The 12,682-nt window shown below is 37.5% G+C and overlaps 1 protein-coding gene across 1 annotated transcript in view; it reads right to left on the bottom strand.

Moving 5' to 3' along the window:
• Positions 1-12,682, bottom strand: part of LOC149822095 (uncharacterized) — a 96,259-nt gene that overhangs the window by 56,934 nt on the left and 26,643 nt on the right. Inside the window, exons 7-8 of the mRNA XM_089980611.1 lie at positions 2,623-2,857; positions 2,357-2,467 (exon numbers count right to left, since the gene is read on the bottom strand). Coding sequence (XP_089836737.1) covers positions 2,357-2,467; positions 2,623-2,857 — 346 coding nt within the window. The remainder of the gene's footprint in view (positions 1-2,356; positions 2,468-2,622; positions 2,858-12,682) is intronic.

Genomic DNA, 12,682 nt, shown 5'->3' with positions numbered 1-12,682 from the left:
TCACTATCACTACCCATTCTTCACCGCCACCACTTCTCACTACCATCACCACCACCTCCACTACCATTTACCCCTTCTTCACGACCATTTTCACCAACACCACCACTATTGCCCATTTATTCACCACCACCACCCCTTCAACACCAAAACCATCACCACCACATGCCCAATACTCACATTCCCCATGTCTCTTTTTCTTTATCCTTTCTCATCCACTACTTTCTCCCTTCTTTATTCTAGTTTAAGAAGTTTGTAGTCCAAACTTTCACTTAATTATTAATAAAGGCAAAATTCTTCTTTATAAAATATACTTTATTTATGTTTGTAAGCAATAAATGAACACACATAACTCACTCATTTTTATGATTATTTTTAAGACTAAAGTCTGAAACCAACATAATGATTAACTGTCTTAGCGTCAAAATACATGGTTGGCCAGTTTGGGATTTTTCTGAAATCTAAAAGACCCTCCCATCAAGCTATCACATATCTTAGTAAAATAACATGGTTATGAACAAAAATGGCTATTATTCTTGAGATTGCATGTGTCATGCTTCATTGCTACTACTGTTGAGGGCCCTTGCATGAAAATGACTGCTGCTTTCACCAAACCTTTTCGGGTGATAAACTTTTTCAAGCCCTGCCTCATGGTGAAATCTAATTGAAGATTTTAACATTGCTCCTATGAGCAAGATGGTGGAGGGAATAAAGGTGGCTGCCGATTTGGACACTCGTTTGCCTAGTGACATTTTGAGCTCCACTTTTATTTTAATAGACATGGCCAGAGGACCTTTGCTTGTCGCATGCATCTTGGTCAAATATAAATCAAGATTTTAATATCACTCCTATGTGCCAAATGGTTGGGAGAATAAAAGTGGCTACCAATTTGGACACTTGTTTGCCTAACGAAGTTTTGAGAATGACTTATTTTGACAGGCATGGCAAGAGGAGCTCTTGCTTGTTGCAAACCAGGCGCAGGCAAGAATTCTGTGAAAACCTTTTATTGTTTTTTGTAGAGCTAATGCAGTGTTTTCAAACAATTAAAGATAAGGAAATGCAAAATATAACATATTAAATAGTTATCAAAATGCATAATCACAACATCCAATGCTAAACCCTAACACGTTAAATAGTTATCAAAATGCATAATTGTGGCATGCAATGCTAAACCCCAAAGCATCAACTAATAACAAGAAACCATCAAAGTTAAACCTAAATATGGAAGCCATAACTAATGTTCAGGTAACAGTGCAAATAAGCATGTACCAACTACCACCAAGATAAATGACGAAGTAATTAAAAAAGTGGTTTCCTTGAGACAGTCATCAAGGTTTTGGTACAAAAATTATAACAAAACTGTCAATTTCTTCAAAACTTCATCTCAAAATCTTCTGAAGATGTTGGCCAAAGGTTTAAAAGTCTGTAATGACACAAGGTATTCATTAAAAACAAGCACTACTCAATGGCTGCAACACACAAAAGAAGAAAAGAGGAGAAGAAAGACCACCACCTTGTGAGTCTAAAGTGAAAGGAGCAGGCCATCAGGTGCTCCATGGTCTTATCTGTAGAAACACATACTTGAACCGCAAGTAATCTTCACAGCTCTCTATACAATGTTTAACACTTTTACTTGGTAGCTAGAAACATTCACAACTCTACACTTTTACTCGGATTCCATGATACCATTACAACTCCCCATAGAATATTAGTGTTTTATGGGAAAGACACAAAATTAACAAGTATGCTATTAAAATTACAGCACAATAAAGAGCCATAACTGGACCAAACTGGTAGGCCAGAAGAAAATTTACAGAAATACCCCTGATGGGTATAATGAAAAAAATGTCCCTTATCATCCTAGCATTCATCACCACTAAATGGGTGGAATGGACAAACCTATCCACATAAGTAACACTATAAGGATTACCTTAGAGTTGTTAGCAAACTTCACAACCTAACCAAAGAACTAGACAGCCAAGAGGTTCCAGTCAACTGGGTGTGGTCTAAGTAAGTTCCAGGGTTGCAATATGGGTGAGTCCAAAGAGAAATCCATATAAAACACTTATCAAAAGGTACAATGATAACCTAAATCGGGTATAACCTGCTAGACTAGGTAGCAACCACATCTAGGTAACACTTATTTTTTGTTACCTATTCCCAATGGATTCTCAAAATCTCATTAGCTTACACCCATTCTTGCAGCTTTAAATTCTTTTGCACATATTAGTGCCTTCCTATCTTCCTGTCCTAGAATAGAAAGTACTATTATTGCCAGGGACATCTCCAATAGTAAAAGATTAGCATAACATCTGGCCTCAAACAAAAAAAAAGTCACATTCAATCTCATGTAACTAACCTTACTGCAGATCAGATCTTTCAGCTCTTCATTTGATAACACAGACAATTTCTTCAAGAGATCAGCACGCTTATGAAGAGAGCCAATGTTTGCCAATGCAAGATCCCGCAACTAGAACCAACACTTATATGTTAGGAAAAATTGGGATGAAATTAGTAAAAGGGAATAATGCAGTTATTCTCATCACAATTTATCTACAGGAAGTAAATGAACCAGTCAAACATCTCAGAAAGATTGTTCATAATACAAACACTTTGCATACAAACCTTGGGAATTTTCTTAAAAGCTAACAGCTGGAAAGCTTGCCAACGAGAGTAATGAGAAAGAAGGACATCATCATCGCTTAGCTGAGTGCCATCATGATCGTCAATCTCAAAACCTTCATAAAATTGGAGCAAGTCCACCAATTGGGAGAACAGCCTTCCCTTTACATGGTTATACAGAGAACTCAAATGGCACTTAGCTACAACAGCAACATCAGACACAACAGATTTTAGGAATCTGCAAAATTCATGGAAAACCCTTAGAATATTCACATGAATGAAGGTTATCAGGTTCTGAAATATAACCATCTACCAATATTTTATAATGACAGGACTAGCAGACCTTAACCCAATTATACATTGATGAACAGCTAGAATCAGTGTATTATAGGAAACCACCTAATCATCATGAGTTACAGTTGTCAGACAGGTTAGACTTTGTCAATGAAGTGTAGTGGCCTGTCTGGTGTTATGTCATGTCAATGCAAGACACGCATGCTAAGCCAAGTGTCTGTGTAAAGTCCGCACATTTTTTGGGTTTTTCAGAAATGATACGGGATTCTGCCTGTTACTTTTCTGAGAAACTCGTAGACCGGGTTTGGAACGATGAACTTTTTGATGTTTGCCAGGTTTCATCGCTTAGACAATACCATCAGGATCTGGATCCCGATGGGGGATCCAATCGAACATAAGATAACTAGGGGTTTGGGTCCATTCGGACCAAACCAAGAACTCAACCGAATGGAATTAAGACTAGATGTGGATCCAAATTTGGGTCCAATCCAATCCTTAACCCTTGCAATCTACCTTAAAATAAGGTTTTTGTGACAATTTGGACCTCTGTGATCCAAATCCAAAACCGCATTCGTATATATATATATATATAGTAACGTAGAGATAATTAGTAACATAGATTGAGTTGGATCGAACCCAATCCAGAAACAAATATATATATATATATATATATATTGTTTCTGGATTGGGTTCGATCCAACTCAATCTATGTTACTAATTATCTCTACATTACTATATATATTTTTTTTTGATTGACTTGTGCCCAAATGGACCCAACACAATCCACACACACCCCCTTTTTTACCAAATAAAATCGGTCGGATCCAACCCGGATTCAAACTAGGATGTCGACACCTCTGCCGACATCCCCTCTCTCCCCCTTATTTAAACCCCCTACAGTGGCCAAGCTTCTGGCCTCCCTCCTCCCCTCGCTTGTCCTCCTCCCATTTCCCCTTTTTGTCAACTGGCCGCCGACCTCCCAGTGTTGTCCGCTGATCGTCGTGGCCACTGCCTCCAGCAGTGGCCTGGCCGCCAGCCTCCCTCATTTTGAACGGAGCCTAGCTTGGTTCTCTCAGTACAAGGATCGAGCCTAGGCTCGGTCCTGTCTCATTTGGGCTTCAGACTCAACTTGGCGTAATAGCCGAGCCCTCTATCTCCTTTCTTGTTGCGCTCGAACAACAGCAGCTCCTAGTGTTGTTGTTGTCTCGAGCATGGTCGAGCCGAGCAAAGCTCGACTATCACCAAGCACAGGCTGGGTTGGTCCAGTACCCGGGGCCGACTCCTGTGCGTCGAATTTTAACTCAGTTTCAGCCAGTCAACCGGTCGGGCCTGCCTGTCCTCCCTTTGGCCTGCTTGGTCAGGCGTCGTCGAACTAAGCTCAGCTTGCATCGAGCCCAGCTCGGTCCAATCGACTCAAATTGGGTTCGGGTTCAACCCTTGTGACTCAATCGTCGCTTACACTTTAAAATTTTGTTATATCATTCTATTTGCAGCACGAAAAAAAAAACATTTACAACACACCATTCGACACGGTTACTGAGGCACTGACAATATTATAACCTACATTCAGAATCATGAGGTAAGGAAAAGTTGCATGTGAGAGCAATGTTGTAACACTTCCAATATATATGTATTATATTTATGTTATATATATATATGCTTTTAACCAGTGTTATCAAAAATGCGCCTTGAGGCGCAAAAGGCGCGCCTTGCCTTGAGGCGCGGCCCTTTGTGCCTCAAGGCGTAAAACTGAGGCGCGGCCCTTTGTGCCTCAAGGCGTAAGCCTGAGGCGCTAAAAAAAAATTACAACAAGATTTCTGAGACATAATAACACTTCCAATACATACATATTATATTTATGTTATATATATATATATGCTTTTATCCAGTGTTATCAAAAATGCACCTTGAGGCACAAAAGGCGCGCTTCGCCTTGAGGCACAACCTTTGTGCCTCAAGGCGCAAGCCTGAGGCTCAAAAAAAAATACAACAAGATTTCTGAGACATAATCAACAAAGTTTTTGTAGGTTAACCTCATATATTTTCCAGTTATTTCAGTTATGTAATAAGTTTATTAGTATATTACTATATTTTAACTTTTGTTGGTTAATCTCATATATTTTTCAGGTATTTCAGTCATATAATTAGTTTCTTAATATATTTTAACTTTTGTTGTTTAATCTCATATATTTTTCAGTTATATAATCAGTTTTTTAGTTACTTTTATATGTTAATCTCATATATTTTAATTTTTATAGGTTAATCTCATATATTTTTCAGTTATTTCAGTTATGTAAACAGTATCTTAGTATATTTTAACTTTTGTTGGTTAATCTCATATATTTTCCAGTTATGTAATTAGTTTTTAGTTACTTTTATATGTTAATCTCACATTTTTTAGAATAATCTTATATATTTTAACTTTTGTAGGTTAATCTTGTATATTTTCCAGTTATTTTAGTTATGTAATCAGTTTCTTAGTATATTTTAACTTTTTTGGGTTAATCTCATATATTTTTCAGTTATGTAATCAGTTTTTTAGTTACTTTTATATGTTAATCTCATATTTTTTAGAATAATCTCATATATTTTAACTTTTGTTGGTTAATCTCATATATTTTCCAGTTATGTAATCGGTTTCTTAGTATATTTTATCTTTTGTTGATTAATCTCATACACTTTTCAGTTATGTAATCATTTTTTTAGTTACTTTTATATGTTAATCTCATATTTTTTAGAATAATCTCACATATTTTAACTTTTGTAGGTTAATCTCATATATTTTCCAGTTATTTCAGTTATCCAATAAGTTTCTTAGTATATTTTAACTTTTTTTTGTTAATCTCATATATTTTTCAGTTATATAATCAGTTTTTAGTTACTTTTATATGTTAATCCCATATTTTTTAGTACTTATTTGAGATTTTCTATTTCTTATTGGTTGTTATTTCATCAATAAAGCATTTCTTTATTTATTTGTACTTTCAGATATTTTTGTATAATTTTTTAAAAGTTTTCAAAAAAAAATTTGAGGCTTACGCTTTATGCCTCGCCTCGGTTTTTGGTGGAGCGCCTCGCTACGCCTCAACGCTTTTCACAACACTGCTTTTAACTCAAGGACGTAGTTTTGCTTATTCTTGTCCATTTTAAATTATATAATTTATTTTGTCATCGCGTTGTAATGTGCACACGCTCCAGCTTTCTACAATTTATTTATCTTGATGTGTGGTTTCACACATCAGGTCATGCTTTATGTCATTTACTTTGTTGTCACGTTGTAATGTGTACAGGCTCAAGCTTTCTATAATTTATTTAGCTCGATGTGTGGTTTCACACATCGAACCTTGCTTTATGTCATTTACTTTGCCGTCGCATTATAATGCGCATAGGCTATTGCTTTAAACAATTTATTTAGCCCGATGTGTAGTTTCACACATCGGTCCTGCTTTATGTCATTTACTTTACCGTTGAGCTAAAATGTACACAAGCTTATGTTTTTAACGAGTAACGCAGTTTTGCGTACTCTTGCCTGCTTTAAATTATGCTAGCATATATGTATTTAAAGACACAGATTTGCGCATCCTCACCGTAATTCAGTTTTATTAAAAAATCCCCAAGTGAGATTTCAAGCTTGCATTTCTCCGATGTCTTGAAAAGTAAAACTGATATTTTACGGTTGTATATTTGCAACACCCAGCAGTTTCATACATAGCTTATCCCAAGTTTATAGCAAGTCTCCCTTGCATACTTGGATCAATGATGTCACGTCCGTACTTACCGAAAATATCATCTAGCATTGGAAAGTTCCTCTAAACCCCTTTTCAATCCGGTCCCGACCTAAAGTGTGAGATACATTGTGGTTGGGGTTTCCTTTAGAGAAAACCCGCATCGTCCCCATCGTATTTAGTATTGTTATACATGCATGACTTGTTAGTATAATGATGAATGAACTAGAAGTTTATTTATGACCTCAATGTGTGGCATAGCATCTGGCTAAGTGAAATCACATAAATGAAATGATCGCCTTCACAGGCAAGATGCTCGTTTGATTTAAAAAACCAGAGCATGTAGAATGGATCGTTAGTTAAAATAAAACCTGACGTACTCATTCATCCTTTGATTCTGTAAAGGGAGAGGATAGGATTGTACATAAACTCCTATGGACAAGTTGTTAACAAATATGTTCCTCGAGTAACAACGACTCGGTGTTCACGGTCATCGAAGTTAGGGGACTGGGCTACCCAATATTATCCTAGGTGGTAGATCTTAATGACTTTTACAGAAATTCGGATGCATCCCTCGGTAACAAGTGACCTCTGGGGAATTATCGCTCGGTCATTGGGCCGTCCCCTTGGGAGCGGACTCACTAGTCATTCGGGGTATCAAAATACATAGAATAATAAACCCTCAGACAGTCGCAGTTGTTTCTACGTTTTATCCTATGCGTAACCACAGCTCAGTAATTATCGAAACAAGTTCACCATGCTCATTTTAAGTTATTCTGAAATTGAATGTTGTGAAATAATGCATATGTTAGTCTTGTTCTGACATTTGATATCAATGCACCTACCAGGCTTTCATAAGTATGACCCGTTTTATAGGATACAGGTGATAATTAGGTTGATGCGACAGGCGATGGCACGATGACGTGATGATATCAAGAACCCACTCTCTGTTGTTTTGCTCTTGAGCACGTTTTGTCATTTTGTATAAGAGTTTTTTTTGTAATACCTCCTTTTCTGTAAACTTTATTTATCAAAAACCTTGTTTTGAATCTATGTGGTTTTAATGAATATATGGAGATACAAATCCATTGTGCAGAGGAAAGTTCGCATGTAATGCGCCCAAGGTCCGTTGACTTGTTCTTTCAAACATTGTTTTTCGTTGAACTATCATTTTAAACTCTGAAAAAGGATTAATTGCAAAATTTAAAATTTTTCCTAAAATTTAGAAGTCTAGGATTTTAGGGCGTTACAGCTTTGGATCAGAGCAACAGAGAATAAAGTGATTCTTGATCATCCGATATTTGTACGTCACTGTGAGTATTTTGTTTTACCCTTTTTTTATCTATCATGATTAAGAAAATTTCTTTTGGTTTAGATGTCACACAATGAGACCGTCAAGGCAATGAATATCTTGATCGAAGCAGTTGAGCAATTTCAATCGATTGTCTAGAACATGAATCATGGGGTGGATAGTAGGTTGGATTGTGAAAACACCAACCTAGGACGACCTGAAAACAAAATGGAATGCTATCAAGCCCACCCGAGTCAAATGTGCCACCGAGATCCTATTAATTATATATTATGTGGTGAGGTGGGTCATTGTGTGGAAGAATGTCATCTTAAACAAGGTCACGACAAGAGGCAGTTATCCGCGCAAAGCCTTTAGGATGAAGCTTTCTTTGTGAGAGATTCTCCTGATATACCTGGACTCATTGAATACTCATCAGACTCAATGGGTACACGAGGCAACAGGTTGCCCAACTACTCGCCAAACTCACCACATTATACGCCAACGTTCCCCTGCATGCCTGGATCACCTACTGGCACTTTGACCTTACCCCCGTCTCCTCCACACAAGGTTAGGCGCCCGAGAATTCCAAGGAGCAATGTTAAGCAGCACCCGAACCATTCTTAGGGGGGGGTAGAGAATGTTAGGATTTTTGTTTTTTTATGGAGTCGGTGAACTCTTATCCGGCAGGTTTTTAACCTTCGATAAAATCAACTAGCGGTGTTGGGTGTTTGTAAAGTGTTTTGTATTATATAAAAATATTGTCTTGTTTACCACGATTACTTTAACAAATCTCGACTTACCCATCCTTCGGTGCGAATAAAGGATTACGCAAAGTACGAATGGCGAATCGCCTGACGAATGGTTCATCATGGATTCTTCGTAACAACCCCAACTAATCCTCGTAAAAATAGTGAATTTTTTTTAATTGCAGAAACAAACCCAAGTATCTGGGGTCTCATAGATTAAATATACCAAACCACAAACAGACTGTGCATTAAATCAAAGAAGAATGAATCAAACTTTATTAATTAATGAATAAATGTTAAATAAACCAAGACAGTAAAATCGTCTATCACAAAGGAGCCACTTTGTCAGAGAACCCAGAACTAGTCACGTAAGGCTCGCAGTTTCCAGCTGGCAACTTAAGACATCACTGAGCATCCAAACCTGTAAAACAATTTTCATGAAATCGGGTAAGAACCAAAGTCCTTTGTACGAATTTCTTTAAAAATTAAAACAGTAAAGAAATAGCATAAACCAAATTCATGCATAAATTTCAGAGAAATATCACAGTAACAATTACTATAATCAACTTATCATTCAAGTATTTAACAAAATATCATGCAGTAACAATTATCATGTGAAACAAAATATGCATGAATGCATGAACTAATGTTGAACAGTAAATATGCATGAATAACTTAGTAAGTATTTATCAGAGTTGCTTTTGGATGCATGTCCCTATTAAATACACACAATTTTAGTTTTCATTTTTCCTTAAACTCGTAGATACTCAAAACGGGCACAAATTCTCGAAGTCTAAGTTAGGTTCTCAGTTGTAGCTTAACACACAATTTGTATTTTATTACTGAGTTTCACACTTGTTCTTGTACCGATATCAGGAATCCTCACCTCCCATGGAATCTTCACCTAATGATGGGACATCAATGGAAATCATCGACCATTGACGTCACTTTCTTGATATACCAAAACTATAACTGAGTCAACACTACCACTCTCAGGCAAAGTGGTTGAAATCTCCCTAAAATCGTGACCGGGAGGTAAACCACCACATCGAGTTCAGGGGCAGAATTGCACACGGAGTTCTTATATCTTCAGTCCTCCGAGACCGCCATCAAAAATTCTCACATTGTGGATGGGACATGAAGAAAGAGATTAATTACACATTTTGGTCCTTTTTTACCTTTTCAAATAAATTTCAATTCTTACACGAACCGTTTTGCAAAACTAACTTCAAGCCCTGGTCCGCAAAATGTAATAGTGCAATTAATTTGGAAAACCAATAATTTTCAGAAATAAATTTTGTAATACATAAATAAAATCAATAATAAGTAGAGCAACACACGCACCTTGCCTACACTGCCTGCAGTGGTTCACATCTGGCCACAAAAGCATGTCAAAAGTGATTTATGCATCATTTGCAAAATTTTAATGAACATGCAACACACACCTAGTTTCAAAACATGTTCACAAAGCACATTCAAACACGCAACATGAATGCGCATAAAGTCAAATGCATATGCATGCGAAGAGATGCTTGTAACACGCATTATCATGATCAATTTCATGCAAAACCTTCGAAGAAAAATTCAAGGACGAAATTCTTTTAAGGGATGTAAAGTCTGCAAATTTTTTGGGTTTTTCAGAAATGATACGGGATTATTCCAGTTACTTCTCTGAGAAACTCGTTGATTGGGTTTGGATTGATGAACTTTTTGATGTTTGTCAGGTTTCACCATTTAGACAACACCATCAGAATCTGGATACTGACAGAGGATCCAATCAAGGCCCGAACAGGGTCTCAAATAAGATATCTAGGGGTTTGGGTCCATTCGGAGCCAACCCAACCAAGAACTCTACCAAATTGCATTAAGACTAGATGCGGATCCAAATTTGGGTCAAATCCAATCCTTAACCCTTGTAATATACCTTAAAATAAGGTTTTGTGAAAATTTGGACCTCTGTGATCCAAATCCAAAACCGCACTCATATTATATATATATATATATATATATATATATATATATATATATATATATAGAGAGAGAGAGAGAGAGAGATGTAGAGATAATTAGTAACATAGATTAAGTTGGATCCAACCCAATCAGAAACAAATATAAATAGTAATATATATATATATATATTATTGAGTTGGGCCCAAATAGACCCAACCCAATCCACACCATCAGAATCTGGATACTGATAGAGGATCCAATCGAGGCCCGAACAGGGTCTCAAATAAGATATCTAGGGGTTTGGGTCCATTCGGACCCAACCCAAACAAGAACTCTACCGAATTGCATTAAGACTAGATGCGGATCCAAATTTGGGTCCAATCCAATCCTTAACCCTTGTAATATACCTTAAAATAAGGTTTTGTGAAAATTTGGACCTCTGTGATCCAAATCCAAAACCGCACTCATATTATATATATATATATATAGAGAGAGAGAGAGATGTAGAGATAATTAGTAACATAGATTAAGTTGGATCCAACCCAATCAGAAACAAATATAAATAGTAATATATATATATATATATATATTATTGAGTTGGGCCCAAATAGACCCAACCCAATCCACCCCCCCCCCCTTTTTTACCAAATAAAATGGGTTGGATCCAAACTGGGATGTCAACATCCCCTCTCTCTCCCTTATTTTTCTTTTTAAAAGAGCGAGGGCCCGACCGCCTCTCTCTCTCTCTCTCTCTCTCTCTCTCTCTCTCTCTCTCTCTCTCTCTCTCCTATTGCACCACCCCTGAAAGGGGGTGCCAGAGAGGGTGAGAGCCTCATTGTATCCGGACCCTGTCGCACCACCCTTCACCGTGACATGGCCTGGCCGCCGGCCTCCCTCCTTTTAGACCGAGCCCAGCTCAGTTTCCTCAGTAGAAAGACCAAGCCTAACCTCGGTCCTGTCTCGTTTGGGGGCCAGACTCAGCTTGGCGTAATAGCCAAGCCCTCTGTGCCTCTATCTTTTTCCTTGTTGCGCTTGAACAGCAGCAGCTCCTAGTATTGATGTTGTCTCGAGTATGGACGAACCGAGCAAAGCTCGACTATCACCAAGCGCAACCCAGCTTGGTCCATTACCTGGGGCCGACTCGTGTGCGCTGAATTTTAACTCGACTTCACACAATCAACCGATCGGGCTTGTCTGCCCTCCCTTTGGCATGCTTAGTCAGGTGTTGCCGAGATAAGCTCAGCTTGCATCGAGCCCGGCTCGGTCCGGTCGCCTCGAATTGGATTCAAGCTCAACCCCTGCAACACAATCGTCACTTATTATGTTAAATAAAGTTGGTTATATCATTCTATTCGCATCACGATAAAAACCATTTACAGCACAGACAAGACTCCATATTTTTGGCATGATTATCGAGGCACGAAAATATTATAACCTACACTTGGAATCGCTAGAGATCTAGACCATCTTCGAGGTAGGGGAAAGTTGTATGTGAGAACAATGTCGGAACACTTCTAATATATATACGTATTATATTTATGTCATATATATATATATATATAAAGATATACATATATATATATATATATGCCTTTAACTCAAGGATGCAATTTTTTGTATTTTTATCCATTTCAAATTACGCCATTTACTTTGTCGTCGCGCTGTAATGTGCACAGGATCCAACTTTCTATAATTTATTTAGATCGATATGTAGTTTCACACATCGGGCCCTGCTTTATGTCATTTACTTTGTCGTCGCGCTATAATGTGCACAGGCGACAGCTTTCTGCAATTTATTTAGCTCGATGTGTGGTTTCGCGCATCAAACCTTGTTTTATGTCATTTACTTTGTCGTTGCGCTCTAATGTGCACAAGCTACTGCTTTACACAATTTATTTAGCTCGATGTGTGGTTTCACACATTGGATCCTGCTTTATGTCATTTACTTTACCGTTGAGCTAAAATGTGCACAAGCTTATTTTTTAACGAGAAACGCAGTTTTGTGCACTCCTGTCTGCTTTAAATTATGCAAGCATATATGTATTTAAAGACACAGA

This window comes from Nuphar pumila, chromosome 11 (assembly GCF_984573655.1).
Source record: "Nuphar pumila chromosome 11, dmNupPumi1.hap1.1, whole genome shotgun sequence".
NCBI lineage: Eukaryota > Viridiplantae > Streptophyta > Magnoliopsida > Nymphaeales > Nymphaeaceae > Nuphar > Nuphar pumila.
Note: the sequence above shows the minus strand (reverse complement) of the source record. Positions and strands in the feature narration are given on the sequence as shown.